At 40.4% G+C, this 22,032-nt stretch overlaps 1 protein-coding gene across 1 annotated transcript; it reads right to left on the bottom strand.

Moving 5' to 3' along the window:
• Positions 1-1,163: 1,163 nt before the first annotated feature.
• Positions 1,164-21,957, bottom strand: SERTM1 (serine rich and transmembrane domain containing 1). Its single transcript, XM_053304879.1, has 2 exons — positions 21,818-21,957; positions 1,164-2,253 (listed from the first exon to the last, which is right to left on the bottom strand). Exon 2 carries the CDS (start codon positions 2,111-2,113, stop codon positions 1,790-1,792), a length of 324 nt encoding a protein of 107 aa, XP_053160854.1. The 5' UTR covers positions 2,114-2,253; positions 21,818-21,957; the 3' UTR covers positions 1,164-1,789.
• Between the last annotated feature and the right edge of the window lie 75 nt (positions 21,958-22,032).

The raw sequence follows: 22,032 nt of genomic DNA, 5'->3' as shown, positions 1-22,032 counted from the left end.
CAAATAGTAGTTTTACAGTACCAAGTTATTTCAGCTGGGGAAATGGCACAGGAAGAAAGGTGTAAATTGCTCCTTCCTCCAGCACCACACCTCTGATCTAAACTGGTCCACAACTCAGCTAATTTTAACCAAATAAATATGTTGGGTGATCCAATCATATTTCTCACATCACATCTAGTTTGGCCTTGAATGTGGAGGAGATGCTTCCTCCTATCATTGTTTTTGTTTTCTCTGATGAATAGCACCTCAGCTTCAGAATGTATTGGGATCGATATTTCATATTGCAACATATTTTAGAAAGCCATATATTGAATTTGTTGTCATTTTGTTGTTATCCCTGCTAACTTGGCAGAGAGGCACCTTTTAACGTGGTGATTCTCTTTATTTAGCAGGGGGAGAGTAACTGGCCCTATCCAGCTCAGTACTTCCAGTGACTGTTGCTGGTGTCTATCTCATGTTTCTTTTTAGAATGTGAGCCCTTTGGGGACAGGGATCCATCTTATTTGTTTGTTATTTCTCTGTGTAAACCGCCCTGAGGTAAAGAAATAAAATAAAATAAAATAAAAATATTTTTTTCAAAACATGAATCAGGTCCGGCTCAGGCCCGCTTGGGGCAGCAGCATTGCAAGCCACCCCCCACCCCCACCCCTGTGGCATGTGACACCTGCTGCATGGAATTCTTCTCCCGCCCCAGTCTCCCCACCCTCCCCATTCCTATCTCCCTTGAGTTGGTAGTGCAGGGCCCTACCACTGCCAGGTAGACGCAGTTGCTTGCCCACTATCAGGCTAGTTGGTGAAGCTGGTGGCCAAATGCAGAAGCCTGCCAGAGGCAGGTAATCCACCACCTGAGGTGTCCGCCTCACCTTGCCTCATTACTGAGCCTCTTGTGTATGGGTTTACCTTTTCAGCTTATTTTGTTCCTATACACACACACACACGGCTGAAATACAAGTATGAAGCTCGTATTCTTGAATATTTTTATAGAACTATCTAACATGATTTGCCTTTGTTCACAGGCCTACATTTTAGCACTGATTTTTTAAAGCAAAAAATATCCATCCATAATTATCAAGTATCAAATATCCTAGAAAAATATTTGGAACTCAGAAGCAAACACCAAATTATGTAAATCTTCAAGTCCATCAAATGCAGTGAGTCTGAAATGAACGAATGTACATATTTATTGGAGTCATTAGCTTAAAATAAAACAAGCATGTCAGACAATATGGATTGGTGTCTATATACAGGAAAATGTACAAATGAATCTCAACTAAAATGTATATTAATGTTTTTTTCTTAAAATTACTTTAACTCCTGAAACTACATCACTCTAAAAACATCAATGCCCAGGCCAATAACTTTTAATAAGTCAAGTTTATTCTGTATTAAACTGATACAGTATTTCTACAAATAGCAGTTGGTGTTGAATTCAGTAAACATTGTTGTAACTTGGGTGACAAACTGGGATAAGCATGATCAGTTTGGACCAAGGATCGGTTTTAATACCTGCACCATCTTTAGAACAGGCTGGAAATCTCTCTAAGGCTGCTACACTATTATGGGCAGGAAGCTACAATCAGATGTCAATTTTTGTGCTCAAAGATGAAAAGCATCTTTAATTTTAAAAAAGGGAAATGGAGACTAAAAAGAGACAGAAAAATCAAAGTAAATATTAGAAATCACCTCATTTATGACTAATAGTCTGCCAAGGTAAATACTGCATGCATAAGTTCCCCTCAAGAGTTAGACAAAGTTGTTTCATTCCCATAATATTCCCTTTCATTTCTTTTCACGAGGAAAGGTTTGAAAAAGCAGACCGCTGGGAAGAAATACTACAGACTTCTAAGTTAGTGAAGGAACTTCCAGCATCACTGGTGTATTCTGGGTAGGAAGAACTGGAGGAAATGATGTTCTTCAGCCTCTGAAGTGCAATGATTAGCAGCAAAAGGAGAAATGCCAAGAGGCTGAGAAATATTGAAACATAGACATAGACATTAGACATGCGTCCAGACGATGAATCCATGGATGTTGAAAGAGATGTGGGATACAGCTCCAGAAAAGTTCCATTTTCCATATTTGATGTTAATCCAGATGTAGGGCTGAGTTCCGACATTTTGAAATAATAAATGGAAAAACCCTAATGTTCAAAGATGGTTTTCCATAAAACGGTTGGCATATTGAGCCAGGCTGTGATGATGTTATTCCTTCCGTTCTTAAATTCAGAATCTGTCTGAACAGCGTTGCCTTTAGGTGCTGTAGGTGGAAATATAAAAAAAAGGAATTCAGAACATGGCATTTAATTGTTCATGTGTGATCATGAGATGCAATACTGCATGTTTTAAAAAGTCAGCTAACTTATGATTTACATTTTTATTTTTCTTATAGATTAGGGAGGAGAGAAAACTCACCAGATATGTCTGTGCACTTGTTTTTGTGTGAAAGACAACATTTTAGAGGTGAATTTGCGTAGAGGCCCCTCAAATGCACGGTACAGATAGAAAGTGTACTGCTGTACTTGTCTTTAATGTAAGGAGTGAATAACTGTACCTGTGTAACCATACACTCATTGGGCATATTTTGGACATAATGTGTGAAAAGGGCTTATGCTTTCCACTTAACTGTTGCTAGTCAGTGCCCATGCATTTATCTGGGCTTGGTACAAATCTGTAACAAGGGTCCCATTCCCTTCTCCTCCACACAAGAATCTCCTTGAAGGGACGCTTCCTGTTGGGACTTTTTGAAGTTGGGACCAACTTCAAAATGTAAGATTTCAGAAACCCTTCATTAACATATTGATTACTGCCAGTTGAAAATAAAATAGTGCCCAATAAATCCTGAAACACAGCTTAGAATGCCTTTCGATTCTGGCCAACATCTAAGCAAGGAATGAAAAATTCCCTTTCAAAGGTTAAGCTTGTAAGCCTCAAGCAACAACTTTCATTTGCAAAGGGATGGATAATAAATCTACCACCATGATGCACAGCCTTTGCAACTTTTCCTCTTAGTAAATTTTCTGAAATAAATAGGACCAAGGTTTATTTTGCATTTATAAAAGATGTGTGTCAACACACTCATTCAGCTACATACCTACAGTTAGAATGCAAAGCATTAATCATTCAGAATAAAATGCCTCAATAAATTACACTAATCATTAAAAATCTGGAAGGAAGTTCACACAGCTATTTTTACGGGGAAACAATACCACATGGTGAGCTGTGAAAACCATAACCAGACTTCATCATATTTTGAAATACTGAAGTTCCACAATCAAATGGGTGGCATGGCGTGAGGAAGACTATTTCAGGCAGTGGATTTTAGGGAGCGTGTCTCCCACCCTTGTGGCACGATTCAAAAATAACATTAATTCCCAAAATAGGTAGAGATTTACACGAAGTCAGTTCATATAGACCAGTCTCCGGACTTAATGTTGATTATAAATTATACACCAAACTACTGGCTAATCGACAAATTAATTATACACAAAATTGTTCATATAGATCAATCAGGGTTTATTCCTAGGAGAAATATATTTAAGAAAGTTATTAAATATTATCTACGCTTCTAAAGTCAACTCAGCCTCCTTAGCGATATGTTCTTTGGACATACTTAAAGCTTTGACTGTCTAGAGCCAATCTATTTAAAATATGTTCTAAAGAAATTTAAATTTTAAATCTATTGATTTATTTGCCGATGATATGGTATTAACCCTTGCAGAAGCTAGACAGTCTATCGAATATTTAAATAAAGAATTATATGAATTCACGGAGGAATCAGAGTCTGTCAATTTTAATAAATCCCAGTTGATGTTTTTTCATACATCCCCCAATATACAAAAGGGAAGTCTCTAGTGCCTGGAGATCCCAATAACGTATAAATTGATTAAGTACTTAGGAATTAACATAACTAAAAACATTAACAAATTATTCAATAGAAATTTTAAGCCCGTTTGGAAAAAATTTAGTAAGGATATAATTCACTGGAAAAGATTAAATCTTAACTTTTTGGGAAGAATAGCAGTAATAAAAATGAATGTTCTATCTAAACTAAATTTTCTATTTCAATCTCTTCCTGTGGAAATCCCTGATAAAATATTTAGGCTATGGCAAAATAAAATTGAGAGGTTTTGCTTTAATATAAAACCCGTGAGATTAAATAGAAAGATAATATATAGACCTCAAAAACAAGCTGGATGGGGACTTCTAGGTTTAAAACTGTACTATCAAGCTGCCCAATTAAGCCATATGGTAACATTTATAACGGATGATGTATCAAAACAGTGGATACAAACAGAAGAGACACAGGAACCAGAAGGAGTCTTGAGATAAATAATCTTTCATCCAAGTAAGTTTAAGGAGGTTAAGAAAACTAAGAATGTATTCACTAGAAATATGATCCAGATGTGGAAAGAAAAAATTACAACATTGATAGGAGATACTTCTCCCCTAACACCTTTACTAACTTATCTGGATACTGGGGCAGATAAATATGGATTGACCTTTTTGAAGATGTTGAAGGAAAAGAATTTCTATAGAATAAGAAATTTTTATAGAAACAAAAAGTTACTTAAGAAGGCAGTGATTGAACAACAAATAAGTTTTCAAATACCTTGGCTAGTCCGGTTTTAAATCAGATCTATACTGATGGATACTAGCGTTGAGAACTCCACCACCCGAGCACTAACTAATTTTGAGAAATTAATACTTAGTTATTTGGATCAACCTAAAGAGATAAGTTCTAAGATACACAAAATGTTAATACAAATAGAGATTGGAGATCCCTCATTAGGTTTAAGGACTGCATGGGAAATGGATGTAGGTAAAAAGATAGAGGAGACATAATGGCTTTCAATATGGAAGCCAGGGGTCTTTCTCTCAGCCTCCATTCAAGAACTTCACTGGAAAATACTACATCATTGGTATTTAACACCTTCAATATTAGCTCGATTTTCTCAACAAAACTCCATATAATGTTGGAGGGGTTGTAAACAGAAAGGTACATATTACCATATGTGGTGGAGGTGTGAGAAAATTAAACCTTTCTGGGAGAAATTTTTTGTTGAAATTAGTAATATAATGAACCAAAGAGTAGAGTATTCTCCAGACTTGGCTTTACTGCATTTACAGGAAATAATAACAGAGTTGAAGATAAAGAATTAGTTACTTTTTAAATCCTGGTTGCTAAAGCAATTATGGCACAGCAATGGAAACTACTAGATAAATTAAATGTGGAGAGATGGTACAATAAAGTATGGTCATGGGCAATTTTAGACAAAAAATCAGATAAACTAAAGATAATGAAAAACTAGAGAAAGAATCACAATTCTACTGAATTTGGAAAAAAAAATCTTTTATATAGAGTCTAATTGAGGCAACTCATGAAGTGTGTAAACTATGACTACTTTGATATGTTTAAAATAGTAGTTTTGCTTTTAAGTAGCGGTCTTATTTATTCATTCATTCATTCGATTTTTATACCGCCCTTCTGAAATGGCTCAGGGCAGTTGACAATTAAAAAAACAAACCATTAAAACCAATAACAATTAAAACAGAAATATAAATATGAACACCAATTTAAAAACATCTTTAAAAAACAAACCATTAAAACCCTGAAAACCAGGTTAGCATTAAAACAATTAAAACTAATTAAAAACCCTGAAAGGCCGGGCCAAACATACTATCTTATACTATCTACATAGTTCTGTTGGTTGATATTAGAAGTATGCTATATTGATTTGTATTGAATGACTGATTTGAATTGGATTGGATTGAATATATATTTAAATATTCCAATAAAAAAACTGAAGAAGAAAAAAGATTTTAGGACATTTGTTACACATGCTTCCTTACTCACTTGTAAGTGAATTTGCTTAGTATCTTTACACTTAGTATCTTTACACAGAGAACAAAATGGAAATACTTAATTTCATATTTGTTCTCCTCCGCAGATATAAAAGAACGAGGAAAAATTTAATAGAAAAAGAAGGTGGGGGAAATTTGCATGAAGGAAGGAAGGAAGGAAACAATTTAATTTAGTGGTCTGTTTCAGTCAGCAAAATTGCTGACGGTTGTGGTGTTTTTTGTTAATCAATTCATTGATCCAAGCCAGCTTTTGAATGGTGCTTTAGTTAATTTTATTCCAGTCCTGGAGTACAGGCGGGGCTGACAAACAGCCAGCAGCAAGAGCACTGAAGGCAGACTGCACTTGCTAGTCTGTAAATAATATCTGTCTCATTCTACTATTAATATTCTCAATTCAACTCTACTGTCTTTTCCTTGCATACCACAAGTCTCTCATCTGGATTCTACAATGGTGTAAGCACCACACTCAAACTCCATGCTTCTTTCCTTATCTTTGGGCCAGTTTGGACAATACCAGTTGCACCCCACACATCTGCCAGCCCTGCCCACCACACTATGAGCCTCCTCTCCCTCTTGGCACACTGTCTCGTTTGATATAAACGCATAGCAGGGTGGTGCAGAAGAACCATATCCCCATGAGATTATGTGGCAGTGGGCAGCGCACCTGGAGGAAGGGCAGGATGTGTGTGCTGACATCTCTTCTTGTGAGGAGGGCAGGGTTGGTCAGTCGTATAAGTCAGAACTGACTATATTAAAAAACAATATGTGGAAGCATATTCTAAAGCTTTTTTGCCTTCTCTAATGGCAATTTTATTAGCAGGCTGCTTATGCTTATGCCCCATCATTTTTCATATCCAGAGCCCAATAAGATACAAAGAGGGGCAAACTAAAAAGAAACAAGAAATGAAACAGAACTCCACCAGAGGAGCTCTGACGCAAACATATCCAAAGTCATTTATAGCTCAGAGGTGACCAACCTTTTGGGCATATGTGGTATGACTAAATTAGTGAGCACTAATATTTAGGACTAAATATGAGATACTAGTAGGTGGTGAGGGCCATTAGTGACCAGGCAAAGTCATAGTGCATTTTAAAAAAGTTATGTGAAATTTACAGCTCTCCCCCGCCATATTCTGGTGTAAAATGTAGTGCATTCAGCTATATTAAGTGGCAGGATTGTTTATGCAAAGTTTGGTTTCTGTAGGTAATCGGAAAGTGTGATTTTAGTTTGCAAAACAAATAGGGATATGCAAGCCAGCTTGCATCGAGCCAGCCCGGTTTGGACTGCCCCACGGTTCAAAGAACTGGCTCACAGGGCAGCTTGGGGGGCATACTTGTAAAGGGGAGGCCAGCTAGGATTTCCCTTTACAAGTAAAGGGGGATTCCCTATACTAAGAAGGGCAGGCGACGAAAGTGGAATATTTATCTTTAGTTTCCTGATGGTGGGGACAGCGGAGGCAGAAGTGGGGGCTCCTCCAACCGCCTAGCTGGCCTCCCAAATGACAGGCCTGGCCGGATGTGGCCTGGTTTGGGCCTCTGTGCGTGTGGATTCCCTTTTATAAATATATCCCCAGAGCCGGCCTACAAGCCAACTCAGCCAGCTTGATGGCCGGACCAGGTTGGGTCAATTCAAATCTGGTCCCGATTCGAACCAAGCTGGCTGAATGGCCAGCTCACACATTCCAACAAACAAATCCACAAATTCTTCAAAATACATAATAGATATAATGTTTATATATGTAACAGAACTTGTTTTATTAATGTGCTTGGAAAAGGGAAATAAAAAAATTGAAGCTTGTAGGATGTCAACCACAATCATTCATTTTACTTGATAATTACAATATATGGTAAATTTGAATCCGATAAAAATATGCTTCTCTTGAGCATGAAATCATTTTTGAATTAATGATCTGATTACTGGGTGTTAAAAATCTGTTCAGAATAACAGCTAAAATCTGATTACATTCAGAATTTCTTTCTTTTTTATTTTAAAGATTTAAACCTTTCCCCCATCATTTTCCAGTGTAGAAAGTAGCTCATTCAGTTAATTTGAGTGACAAGATTGTGTATACAAGATGTGTTGCCTGTAGATAACACACGGTCGAGAAGATGGTCGAGAAGTATGATTTTCTGTTGCACAAACACACCCACAAACTCTTCAAAATATATAATAGATGCAACCTAAGTGCTTTGGTGTGGTTTTGCTTTTAGTATGCTGAACTGGAGAGCAGGCAGCACTGCAGCCATGGGGACAGGCAGATACATAGGCCTAAATCTATGCTCTGTTCTGCTCAGGTGCGTCACAATTAAAATTATCCGAGCGGCTCCATTTTCCCCTGTCACTTATTCAAACTATCTGAGTCACTTGTTCTGTTGGCCATCCACAGCCTAGGTATAGTTAGTGAAAGCATTGTTGTCTGAAAAGGCTCACTGTGGTGCCAACTAAGAATCATTATTTTCCTATGAATAATTACATTTATTTCAATGGGACTGGATTATCTAGCAGACATCAAGTGTACTTAGTAGTGGTAGTTTAAGCCCCTTATAATTATAGGATCATTTTGGGGGAGATGTCATGCTAAAGTTAAAACAATTATTCTGTGCTTCTATAAAGATGTGCCAACATCATTACCCATAATGCTCTATCTTGTAATTATTGCTTAACACTTATTTCCAGTTGGTTCCTCTAACATAATTAAGGACCTCCTTCAAAATGCTGGCAGTTTCCATGGCTGTGAGAAAAGCTAGAAGCTGCTAATAACCTTCAAGAAGCACAGGCATGTTTTTGCTAAAAGTATTCCTCTTCTGACAGACTAAAAGATGCCTCAGCAGACACCTATGGTGAATGCTAGAAATGTTGCCTCACAATCTCCAGAACTTTTTGCATTAATAACCATCATATTGTAATAGTCATCTAATAGCAGGAGCACTGAATACAATCTGCAAATAGATGCTATTTTAAAGAAGTTTTTGGCTCCATCATTGGGAGCCAAGATACGATGTGATAATCTTTATTTTATTTCTGTGTTGGCTTGAGTGTGCCCCTTATAACTGCCTAGATTTCGAAGAAGAAGTAATTGTGCTATGGCATGAAATCAGCTTCATTTTTGCTGCAGAATTTTATCCTAATCTTAATAGTATGATTTAAGTAAAGCCATACACCTCAGTCCAGCTCCTGCTACACATAAAAATGTATTTATGCATGATCAGTTGCATGAATGTGTCTGGGGATGCACATCCATGCATCTCTCTGAAAGCAATACAATATGGATAGAGGTCCTCCACATTCAGGTGTACATGCCGATGCAGATCTGATTTACACTCACAGTTCCTGGTCCAGAAACTGAAGCATGTGCGGAAGGAGCCTGCTTAGGTGCAGCTACCCCTAAGATAGATCAAACTCTTTGCTCTTAAGTGTGAATACAGTTTCCCCAAGAAGACATGAGTAACTGTCAGATGGCCTATCTACTGTCTCTTCTATCATCTGGTACCCTTTAACCTAAGAGTAGGCAGCTTTGTCTCTCCAGCTGTTTTTGAACTACGGCTCCCATCAACCAATGGGAGACCCAGCCAGTTTGTGGCTGGGTCTGGGGATGACGGAAGCTGTAGGTCAACAACAGCTGGAGAACTAAGGTTGCCTACCCTTCCTTTAACCCCTCTCACGCACTTGTCCCCACTGCTCCACCACACAACCTTGTGCGAACACCAATCCTCTCACCATTCTCAGGTGCTATTTCTCAGATTCAGATGCTTCCCCTTCACAATTCTCTTTCCTTCCCACCATTGATAAGAAAATCAGAATTATGGTCCTGGATTAGACTAAGATTCATCCCTAGCCCAGCATTCTGTTTCCAGCAGTGGCAACAAGGATGCCTCAGGGAGTTCACCGTCAGGGAATGAAAGTAATAGCCTTGCACTATTGCTTGTCCCCAGGGCAGGGATAGGGTCCTAGCTCAGTGGCTGAGTATTTGCTTTGCATGCAGAAGGTCCCATGTTCAACCCCTGGCGGGGAAAGACTCCTGTCTGAAAACCTGAAGAGCCGCTGCCAATCAGTACAGATGAGACAACATTGAACTGGATGGACCAATGGTTTTGCTCAGTCTAAGGCAGCTTCCTATGTAGCATCTGATATGCCAAGGTATATTGCCTCTGTATGGGGAGGCTCAGTTTAGTTGTCATGGCTAAGAAGCACTGACAGATGATCATGATTTTGTCTAATCCTCTGTTATAGCCATTTAAACCCATGACCAAGACTATATCTTGTGATGGTGAATTCTGTAAGCCAATTACACATTATGTGCAGAAATACCCACTTTTGTTAGTTCTGAACTTACTGCCAATCAATTGCCTTGGTTAATCCTGGTTTTATATGAGAGGGATTAAGATTCCCTCTTTCCACAATATTTATATGTTTGAAGCCTTTCATTCTGAGACACTGAATGCATGAAAAAGAAATGGTTCCATTTTCAACAGACCAGGGCAGCCAATCAATACTTTGCTCCTCTTTTTAATTTGTCTCCGATTTGTCTTATTAAGTTGAGATCTTCAGTGTATAATGTACCCAGCTCATTGTAAAGTCCTCTGATTTAAATCTCATCTCTTACCCTGAAAGATATCCCTCTGAGTCATTTATTAAGGACAAATTGAGCAAACTGTTTCAAAATAACATAGATAAGTCCAGTCTTCTTACATCAGTAGAATGAAAGTGGGTGAGAGCATTTAAGAATCAGGCATGGTCCCAGAAAGCAGAGTCTGATGTGAGCTACAGATGGGATCACAGCAAGCTCAACTCTACATACTGCAGTAAATTGAATGTCCTTTCAGATAACCTTGTTGCTCAGCATTATAGATTCCCTTACATTTTCACTGTCTGTGCTTCTTTTCCATGCCTGCCTTCCCTCTATTTTATCCACCTCCCTCAGTGAAAGCGCAACCACAGATGATTTATTTGCAGTGCTTGGACTCTACAGATTATGCCAAGGCAGTGGAGCAAAGATCTTAGGACCATTTTTGCCAAACTCAATCCAGGGAATGGTTTTCGCTCTGGGCTGTGGTTCTGTTGCAAGGACCTGTCATTTCCCCAACAATTTACATGCAGCATTTAGTATAAGGGAAAATGCAATTCTACTCCAAGTTAGCAGTAAGAGCAGGATTAAGGAAAAAGAGAGGAAGGGAACCGTGGTTGCCCCTTCCTGAGGACTAATAACATAGGATTTGTCATCAGGAGCACCTTCTACCTCTGGTTATTATAAAAATGTAACAACAGATTTTCTTAATATACATTGTTGAGCTTTTGTTGTTTTGAAATTTAATCAATTTCTTGGACACACCCAAGAGACTCTGGAGCTATTCATACGGCCGCATGGGTGGGCGGTTGGGCAGGGCAGGGGGAAAGGCAGGGTTCAGCCTACCTTCCCACAGAAGAGCAATGGTTGCTTTTTTGGCACACAAGTCGCACACCCACAGAGCCCCCACTGCCAGGAGGCCGGAACTCATTTTCCCGGCCTCCAGATATCCCTAATGTAATGCGTGCAGTGCCTTGGGGGATTCTCCCATCAGAAGAGTGCTCTAAGCACTTATCTCTGTGTCTCCTCAGGCCACCTGCGGAGACACATGAATGATCCCTAAAGCCTGGCCATATCTCAGCATTTGCAAGTAACGCAGGTGGCTGTTAACTTCTGGTTAGAGCGGTGAAACACACTACAACCCGAGGGTTCAGGTTGGAGTTTGGAGAACAAAAGCTGGGGTCACTCTCCATGTGGAAATGGGAGTTTCACCGGGGTGTCCTACATTTCAACGTACAGGTTTGGCCCCTTAAATGCCAGTTTCATGTTACATATGAATGGGGTGTGCATGTGAGTGACAAGATTGGTAAGAGATCAAACAATGCGCTTCTGCTTTGGCCCTAGTGTAGTACAATGGTTGGTTGCAAACCTGAATTTGTTGCCATATAATGCACAGAAAAGCCCTATTCAATGCATGCAGAATCCACTTCTGGATGGACTCTGGACTTATATTGTTATCTATAGATCCTCCCCCGCCACACACCCACACCATATGCCTGAATATGCAGTTCCAGACAATGCAGAGACAGATCTCTTTTCAGAATGGTTCTTCCAATGAAGGGAATCTAAGCCCAGCAAAATTTCTGTGCATTACAATTTCCCAGCCTTTAAGCATATTTGGACTGAACTATGTTTGATAAATAATTCTCCAGAGCTGGATTTGAATCCCTTATAATGTTTCTTTTATCCCTTCTGCCACAGAAACACTCATCCTTGAAATCTGTCCAAATGCAATAAAGAAAATTATCAAGTGCAACAAAAACTATGGTTAAGTACACTGTTAATACCAACATCTATTGATGATTACATTTCTTATGCCAGTGTTCAATGCCAAAAAAAGATAATGGAAGCCAACCATGCCCCCCTCTTTTTGTATTCTGAGTTGGTGAAATTTGAAAGCCATATTAAAGAAAATAAACTTAATATGGGGGAAGTTGTAAGCAGCAGCACAAGCTCCGAAATGCACACACAATCTGCTCCCTGGAGAATGTAGGACTTCCTCCCCTCCCCACTTCAAGCTTGCTCTCTATCGATCTTACTTCTGTCTGAAAAAATCTCCAGAGAGGAAGTGTGTGTGTGGCATTGTCTTCAGACAAGACAAATATAAATGATTCCTTGTCTGCTCCGATCCCTTCTCATTGCCCTAGGAATTCCTTTTAAAAAATTCTTTTCACATGCTCTGCTGCATTTGATTATTTCTTCCCAAAATTGCATGCAGTGTGCAGTGGTTTTCAGTCACAGCTGAGACAACAATGCCTACAGAATCCTTAAACGCTCTGGTTCTGCAGTGCAAAGAAGTAACATCGCTTGGCATGAAAACTCCATTCATTCCTCTTGGAATGCTTAAGATATTGCCCACATTCAGAATGGTGCTGAGATTTAAATAGGAGAAGCAAGAGCCATTTCACACGTTAAGCAGAGGCAAACCCAACCTTAGGGCTATTCACTCATTACATTGTAAGTACACACATGCACACACACACACACACACACACACACAATGCATGTATACATTGCTGTGTGAACAACTGTAGATGCCAGCATGGTGTAGTGGTTAGAGTGTTGGACATGTTACACTGTACATACGTGTGCTGAATGTAACATGTGAGTAGGGCTTTGGTCACATACAGGCAACAGGGAACTGCAGCTAGTCACAGCTTCCTGATGACTGTACTTGTATGATATACATTTGTTACATCAACACATCACTTTTAAAAAAAGGTATACATCTAAAGCATCTTAGGCACACACCTGAACATGTAATGTGTGAATCAGCATTGTAGCCACAGTACACTGTTTTCTTATATCCATGGCACTCTGCAGGATCTGGCTTCCTCAGTCTCATGGATTAGATACCCATCTACGGCTGCATGCATTGGAAGCAATCAAACAGAGTGAAGCCCGAGCTCAGAAAAGGAAGACTGAGTCAACGATCCTACGGTAAGACCACTATGTATTAAGCAAACCTCTTGGCCAAACTGCTGCAGAGGTTAGATGTTCCTGGTCTCCACCCTCTTCTGAGGTTTTATTCCCCTGCTGCGAAAAAGAGCAAAGGGTTCTCTTCTCTTCATGTTGCAATGCCTTCTGAAGCAGCCCTGCCTGGGCCAAAACATTGGGAGAACCAACTCAGCAGGCCCTTTCCATGAACATATCTATTGCACAGCTTCTTCCTTTTCCAGTTGATGAGTTATTCCACTCATCAATACACCATACTCCACACCTTTCAGAGGAAACAAAATGTGTTTATTCTTGGTGCTGGAGGTGGGAAGCATACAGCCAGAATACAGAACTGAAATGTAACCATTGGATAAGTCTCCAACCCCTCTCCAGCTGTTGCTCTGTACAAACTCGTATTCTGAGGCATACTGCCTCTGCACCTGGATGTGGCAAGTGGCCATCATGACTACTAGTCATCGACAGACTTGTTCTCCATGAATGTGTCTAATTCCCCGTTGAAATCATCTAAGCTAGTGACCACCACTACATCCTGAGACAGCAAATTCACAATGATGCATTGTGTGAAGTACTTTCTTTTGTCTGTCTTGACTCTCCTGCCAATCAATCAGTTTTACTGGACGATGCCTGGTTTTAGTATTTATATAGTGGGTGGGGGACAGGTGTGGAAGCAGAATAGGGAGAAAGCACATGCAGCATGGATAATGGATGTTGGATGACAACAGAGCGTACATCTAATCAAAGTTGAATATAGACATGTCCTCTGACAGTCCTCAAGTCTGTTGAGAAGGCCATGAAGGTTGAGCCCATGTCATCGGAATTTGAACAGCTGTTTCTAGACTATTCCTCAGATCGAACCAAAGCTCTGAAGGGATTACAGATCATTGTGCAGTTCCATTACGCAAAGGCTACTGAAGAGGTAAGTTTTTGTTGACCTAGATATGCAACCAAGTAGCTTCTACTATGTACTAATCAAGCAAGAAAACCCACTCCTCAAGAAAAGGCAACATGGGGCCAATGAAAAGACTGAAAAGCATTGAAGACATTTAAAAGCCCATGATGCAAACCAAACCATGCTGCAAACCATACACAGCCTTCATGCAAGGACAGTCACTTACCCAGAATGGGTGCTTCTGTCCCATAGACAGATCTCTCAGTTTAGATTTCAGCTTGCCAGTGATTTAGCCAGTGTGTCTCCTCTGCAGATCTAACCCAGCACTCCAGCCAGCCCTAGGATTTGTACTTCACCTCTCTGCTTATGGTTCAAATTCTTGGTATCAGACAAGTATTTGAATCAATTCAGCACGGCCCACCGAATCATTTCGGTGGGGCAGGGAGTGGTACCTTTAAGCATGAGTAAAGCAGGTCCTTACTTGCTCCACTGTCATCCCGCCCCAGTTCTGGGTGTAGCACTGCCCTGCCCTGCCACGGGGCTTCATCTAGCAGCCGGAGTGTGGAGGTAGGATACACATGGTCACCGTGCATGCGCAGTGGCCATGTGCATGGTCAGCAACACGATTGCACACGGCTGTGCAATAACCAGACCACGCACATGCAACAGCAGACCACGCACATGGCTGCCACACATGTGTAGTGGCCATGTATGTCCTACCACCGTGCACAAGCTGCTGAGTGCAGCCCCAAGGCAGCACATGAACTTTCTTTAGGGCACCTAGAGAGGTGGCAGGGTGGCAGAGGAGCAGGAAAGGACCTGTTTTACTCATGCTTACCGCTCCCCAGCCCACTGAAACATTCATGCACATCCCTAGTATTCACTTAGCTAGCTAACCATTACTAAGAGAAGGGCCACAAAGCTTTGACCTATAGAACCAGCACTCCATACTGGCTTGTAGGTGCTCTGAGCAGAAGTACTGATGGCTGAAAGTGACTAGTTTATTGTATGTTGATGATGATGATGATGATGATGGCGGCTTTGTGTGATTACAAGAAAGCAGACATTCTGTTTACCTCTTGCTATTTCTATTGACCTCTGAATCATCCCTTATTTCTTATGCAACTGAGGGTCCAGTGGAAGGAGACCTTATTGACATTAGACTATCATTTTTGGCAAAAATCTGCAAAAGTGGAAACTCAAATGTCCATACTGCTTTCAAGGAAATCAGTAGGAAAATTCCATATCACATTGTTCAGCACACCTTCTTCCTAGAGGGAAAGTTCACACAGCTCCTTTGGAAGAGACAGCACTGGAGGGGCATGGCAGCTTTGCAATTATGGGTGGTGGGGACATGTTGGGATCCACTGTTAGACACAGCTACTATCCCAAAGTTTGTTTGTTTTGACGTATTTTTATACCACCCCAAACCTACATCTCTAGGCGGTTTACAAGGAAAATGTTGATTAAAAACAAAAACAAACAAGAAATTTAAAACACAATTTAAAACGTTTTAAAACAATATTCTAAAAACAACATTAAAACAATCAAAACAATATATCAGTTAAAAGCCTGGGTGAACAGATGCGTCTTTAAAGACGTTTTAAAAGTTGTCAGAGATGGGGAGGCTCTTATTTCACTAGGGAGTGCATCTCAAAGCCTTGGGGCAGCAACGGAGAAGGCCCGTCCCTAAGCAGCCACCAGACAAGTCGGTGGCAAATGCAGACGGACCTCTCCTGATGATCTCAATAGGTGGTGGCATTCATGACGAAGTTTCCTCTAGTTATTTGCTGGATAAATCTGAACCTGCTTAATACCCTGGTTCACATAAATCAGTACACATAAATACACTGGTGACCAAACCAAGTTGTTTTCATGCAATTTAGTCTACCATTGATCACTACTCAACACCTTGGGGCTGTTTTCATGACCAAACGCAAGGCAGGAGATGTCTCCATCCTCAGCACGGGAGCCAGTCGCATTCCCAATACTTGATCATGTGCAAGATAAAAGTTAGGTTGAAGGTGAGGAGCTTGCTCATCTGTCAAGCCCCAGCCGGGCAGGAGGAATTTTCTTCCTACCTCAGTAAAAAGCTGGGGAGAGAATCTGGGTAGAGCATGCTTGTCCTAACCACCTGTGTGGGGAGCTTCAGGGAGAGGGGAGAAGATCCAGAAACCATGAGCAGAGCAGTGTTCCCTCTAACAGGGATTCCCAGATGATGTTGACTACAACTCCCAGAATCCCCAGCAGCAATGGCTTTTGCTTGAGAATTATGGGAGCTGTAGTCAACAACATCTGGGAATCCCTGTTACAGGGAATACTGGAGCAGAACAGTGCCTCCAACAGCAGCTCCCCTCATAGTTCCCAGGTGCTCCCCTTCTCCCACAGCTCCTTGCACTGCATTCCATGCCATTGCCAGAGGTCTCCCAACCCTTATCAACAGCTTTTTGATTTTTTTTGAGGGGGGATCTCTAGTGGGAGAGGGGAGGCAGTGAGGGAAAATGCCTTGTGCTGGTGCATGTTGTCCTAGCAGTACTCTGGATGCTGCTGCCCCTTAAGCATAAATATCCGAGCTAATTGTCAGCATTTGTATAAGGCAGAATTTCTTCGGGCCCCCAGAAGTTGATGGACTACAACTCCCATCATCCCCAGCCATGTCCATTGTGGCTGGGGATGATTGGAGTTGTAGTCTATCAACATCTGGGGGCCCAAGGTTAAGAAACCCTGGTATAAGGCATTTACAAATCTGTCACTGGCTTTTGGCCTTATAAACTGAAATAAATTATGGTAGATACTTGATTCGCTAGATATGTATAAATACATAATTAAGGCTTATCAACAGGATCTTATTAAGGTGAAGACAAACTTGAATAGTATTTTTAACAGACCAAAAATGTTCTTCCAGAGTTGTTGGTACACTTGTGAGTAAACTTGTATGTGTACAATATATCTTAAGTGTGCTTCATGTTATCCCTGAAATATTGGGGATTCAAAGTTCTCTGCTCTTGCGTATGCTGATGACACGATCCTTATTATCAGAAATGCAAATAAGACTGTGACTGGCCATTCCTTAAATCCTCTCTTTTTCCCCCTCCAGAAATGAGCTTAAAGTTAATTTTCAGAAATATAAGATCAAGGTCTTGGCATGCCAATATTCTGTAGACAAGGGGCTGCTGGAGAGTACTCCAGTCAAACAAGTTAAGATTCTTTAAATATCTGATTTTTTCCCCTATGTCACACAAATTTGGAAATGCCAGGTTGACTGTATCAAGTGATCAATAGCCAAGAAGCTGTGATGAGATTCCAGCAGAACTATGGAGTAAAACTGTTCCTCAATGTTGCAACTCCATTGTGATGTTGAAATATTAGCCATGCTTCTGAAATAGAGTGTATTCTGAGCCACTTTTAAAGATCATTTTGGTTGGTTTCACCTTTTCTTTCAGACTCATTTTTTGAGGTCAGAAGCAAGTTTAACATTTTTAGAATATAAAATCCAGCAGCTTCTAATTTAGTCTTACCAAAATGAAGGAAACAGGTTCTGTTTTATTTATTTATTTATTTATTACATTTATAACCCCCCAACCCCCATCCATAGGCTCTGGGCGGTGTTTTAAAGAAATGGCTAAGTGAGACCCAAAATATAAATTCTGGAGATCCGTTAGAGTGGAATGTATCTGCAGAATTGGGGTTTTTCTGACTCCTCTCTATTACTATTTCATTTGATTTGTACACAGAATCATCAATTATGCTCAAAAATGTCTGGCTATGTCTGTGATCCAACAGTCATTACAGGGGTGCAAAAGCAAGCACACTGGTAGTCCTAGTCTCAAGCTTCTGCTACCAAGTGGGATGTCTGTCTGCCCACCCATTAGAATGTGAACTCAAACTAACTCATGTGTAACCCATGTACTGCCATAATTCAGTGTACACAATTCTTGAATTCCCGAGGTTACTGGTCACATTGCTCCCTGATACATCACTTATTTTACAATAAAGCTAATCCTCTGGCCAGAACTGCAGATAGCACTAGACCTATTCACAAGTTTCACAAGTGTATGTTCAATGCTATGTACAATGCACACACAGATCTGTATGAAATTACAGTAATTCACACATTATGTTCAACACACGTACAATGGTATATTTTTTTATCTGTACCCTGCATTTAAGAGGTCTGTATCCAGATTCACTTTTAAAATGAATGCATGTACAGTCATTCACACAAAAGAATGTACATGTGTCCAGATACCTGTACACACATATACAGTATAGCATCTGAAGCAGGTTACTGTGGGCTGCATTCAGCACTGAAATATCCACCCTTTTCCCCCTCTGGCTTTTAAAAAATGCAATTAAATCCACCATTTAATGCAGCAGAATATATATTAGCCATTTTCATTAGTGTTTATAAAAGCTGCTTGCCACACTGGCAGAAAACACATTCTCCAGCTAGTAGGCAAGCCATTGTGTGCAGTCTTTTGCCTAGGGATGAGTCACATTAAATATATGATAGTATTGATCTTGCAGCACTTCGTACAGCAAGCAGACTAGTTTTTTTTAAAGCAAGCAGGGTTTCACCAATGCATTGTACCCAAAATGTGCTCTTATGAAGTTGCCAGACAGACCATTGGTTCATCTAGCTCAGCACTATCTACTCTGACTAGCAGGGACTTTTCAGACTCCAAAGTCTTATCTTTATTAGCCCTGCTGGCTTTTAATTGGGAAATGCTAGGAACTGTATCCAGAATCAGATACATGCAAATCACATGTCCCTACCACGGAGAGAAGGTTGCTGAAAATCTACCATTCATTCCGAGTGGATTGATCAAGTCTTGGTTGTTTCACAAATGTAATACTGGGATAGAGTTTCTTTGAGAGCTTATCTTTGGAGCACTGGCTCTACTTCCAGAAAATAGAATAATGTTAAGCACATATTCTACAATAATAATCTTGTGGCATTTTAACAAAATTGTTGTAGCATTAGCCAAGATGCCATGGACTAGAACCTGATTCCTCAGATGCATGTCATGAAGCACTGGCTACAGGAGGGGAAGGGGGGGGGGGGACTGTAAACAGTAAAAACTGAATAGTTGTAGAGGTAAAGTCTGGGACTGCAAAAACTTATTTTTGGGATACATCATTAACAAACAGAAGTACACACCTGCCTATATTGGCAATGCATTCTTTCAAAATCAAATGCAAGGATTATTTTTCCTGTGAATTTTAGAAGGGGTCCCTAAGATTTGTAAAGAAAAATATTTCCTAGGCACTGAAAAGGATCTGTTCTTTAACAATCTTTTATGATTTGAGAATATGCCAACTTGAACAAAAACAAGATAATTTAATTGGAAATAATAAACTTTGGTATGAGAAACTGGATATTCTCCCACTTTCACTGCATTAGAACAAAATACAGCTTCTCAATGCAGTAAGCAACCAAGAGGGATTTTTATCCATTATGTTGAAATCAAGCTTTCCACTAGTATATTGCAAGTTTGACTGATCTAATTTGCTCAAAAACTGGAAACTTACAATGGTAAGATGTACACTGATGTAGATAATTGTCTGTTTGACAAGCTTTCCACTAGTATCTTGCAAGTTCGACTGATCTAATTTGCTCAAAAACTGGAAACTTACAATGGTAAGATGTACACTGATGTAGATAATTGTCTGTTTGACTATAAAGAAGGAATCACAGAATGTGGAAGTTCTCAAGTATAATTTGGAGTAAGCTGTTTATAACTATAAATATTGCCTGATATTATTCTTTAACTAAGAGACCAATTCTCCATATTCTCTTTGTCAAAATTATTCAGTGAAAGCAGATATGGGTCTAAACTCTCAAGAGCATAAAATCTTTTCATTTTAAGCAAAATGTCTCACACTTATTGCTTTTCTGATGAGCAAGTGGAGAAATATAAGATGAAACAAAACTACCATCTCATGCAGCCAAAGATGTTTCCATGTCCCACTCGCCAACTTTATGCAAAGACAGCCAGGAAGCATTTCTAGGATGACCAAGCAAGGAACAAGAGTAACCATTAAAAAAACAAAAATGCAAAAAAAGTCTGCCAAATATTGTTTCAGAGGCTTTCTCTAGTCAGATCCTCACCCAAGATTTCTGAAGACAAGATAAATGAAATCAAGAATCATTTTTTAATTATTTTAAGAATGGTTTCAACACACTTTGTATCTTTGTGTTCAACTACTGTCCAAAAAGGACCTTCTCTTTCACCTCATAAAATATTTGAAATGAAGCCACACTTAGGGTTCACACATGCATGTGAAGCATCAAGTGAGGGCTTGCATGTATGAAACAGCTGTTACAGATTAAACAAGGCAGATTTGACTTTCTTATCAGCTGACATCACCTCAAGAATACCCTTAAATATGGACACAGTTCGCTGAAAATCAGCTGCCAGTCACTAAGTGATGCATGTGTGTATATGTGTGAATCAACCCTTAAATACACTTCTATTTCAGGAGATGAAAATATAGGGAGCCCTTAAAGGAAAAATATGCTGCCTCTGCCACCACTTCAATTTAAAATGATATGGCCTGGAAACCTTTCCTGCACTGATCTGAATATAAAAGAATCTCTTCTAGAGTTCCAGATTGCATTTTGAAATGTACGCTTCTGCCACACTATTAAGAGTTGCACAGCCCCATCTGTTTATGCATTATAATCAGTAAATCATTCTGTAGGAGGAGGTTGTTGATGCTGTGGAAAGAGATATCTTTCCTTGAGTGTCTGTGTGTGTGTGTGTGTGTTTCAGAGCAAGAAAGAAACATCAGTATTTTTGTACTGCGCCCTAATCTGTACAAAAAATACCTGCCAGAACTCTTTGCCCTCTAGACACCAGCCAGAGGGCAAATTATATTCCCATTAAGAGCTTTGATCTTTCTTGGGAGGATGCAATTCGATTCCAGACTGACTCGTGGTGCTCGTACAACCTGGGTCAATATATGAATGAAGACGATGTTCGTGGGTGTTTTTCAAGGCGGACTGTTTAAAACTTAAAAACCTCAGTAAAAACTTGCAGAGCCAAACCCACACGCATTGCAAGAAAACCCCACCTTAAAAAGGCACAAAATGAAAAGTATCCCATTCCTTTCCTCGTTTTGGAATCGGAAGGAGCGGTTTTCTCTGTCTAAAGCTGCCCTCTATACCGCCTTACATGGCAGTAAGCCCTGTTGAACTCTGTGGGACTTACTCCGGAGTGAACATACAAGCGCCGAGCTGCTCAGAGACCATCCTAAGCCCTTGACCGGGAAGTAAGTTCTGCCGTGACTTGCTTCTGAGTATGCTGTTCTGTCTGGATCGGGGATCGACGTACACTCTCTTTTAGCACTTTGGTTCAGCTGGGTGGAGAACGCTGCGGAAACGCCAGCCGCTGTGGGCTATCCCGGGGGATCTCGGCGACAGGAATGCTCTCGTTAGACCCCAGCACTTTAAAAATTGCCTCTTAAACGGGGAGGGGGGAGTGGATCCTGCGCAGAGGGAGAAGGGATCAGCATGGGAAGGAGGGAGACGACAGCACACTAACCTGCTCAGGCGGAACGTCCTGCCGCTGTCTCCGAGGAAGGCTACATCTGGAAGGAGGATCCAGGCAGAGCGAGCTCTGGTCTCTCCTCCCCTACTCCACAAACACCAGCAGGGCACCAACACACTCCGCGCAACAGCAGCCGCCAATAGCCGGAGGGGCGTGGCAAAGCGGCTATCCATTCCTCGGAAAGGGAGAGGCCGCCGCTGCCGCCGACC

Source organism: Hemicordylus capensis, chromosome 3 (genome assembly GCF_027244095.1).
Source record: "Hemicordylus capensis ecotype Gifberg chromosome 3, rHemCap1.1.pri, whole genome shotgun sequence".
NCBI lineage: Eukaryota > Metazoa > Chordata > Lepidosauria > Squamata > Cordylidae > Hemicordylus > Hemicordylus capensis.
This window is presented reverse-complemented; position numbering and strand designations above follow the sequence as displayed.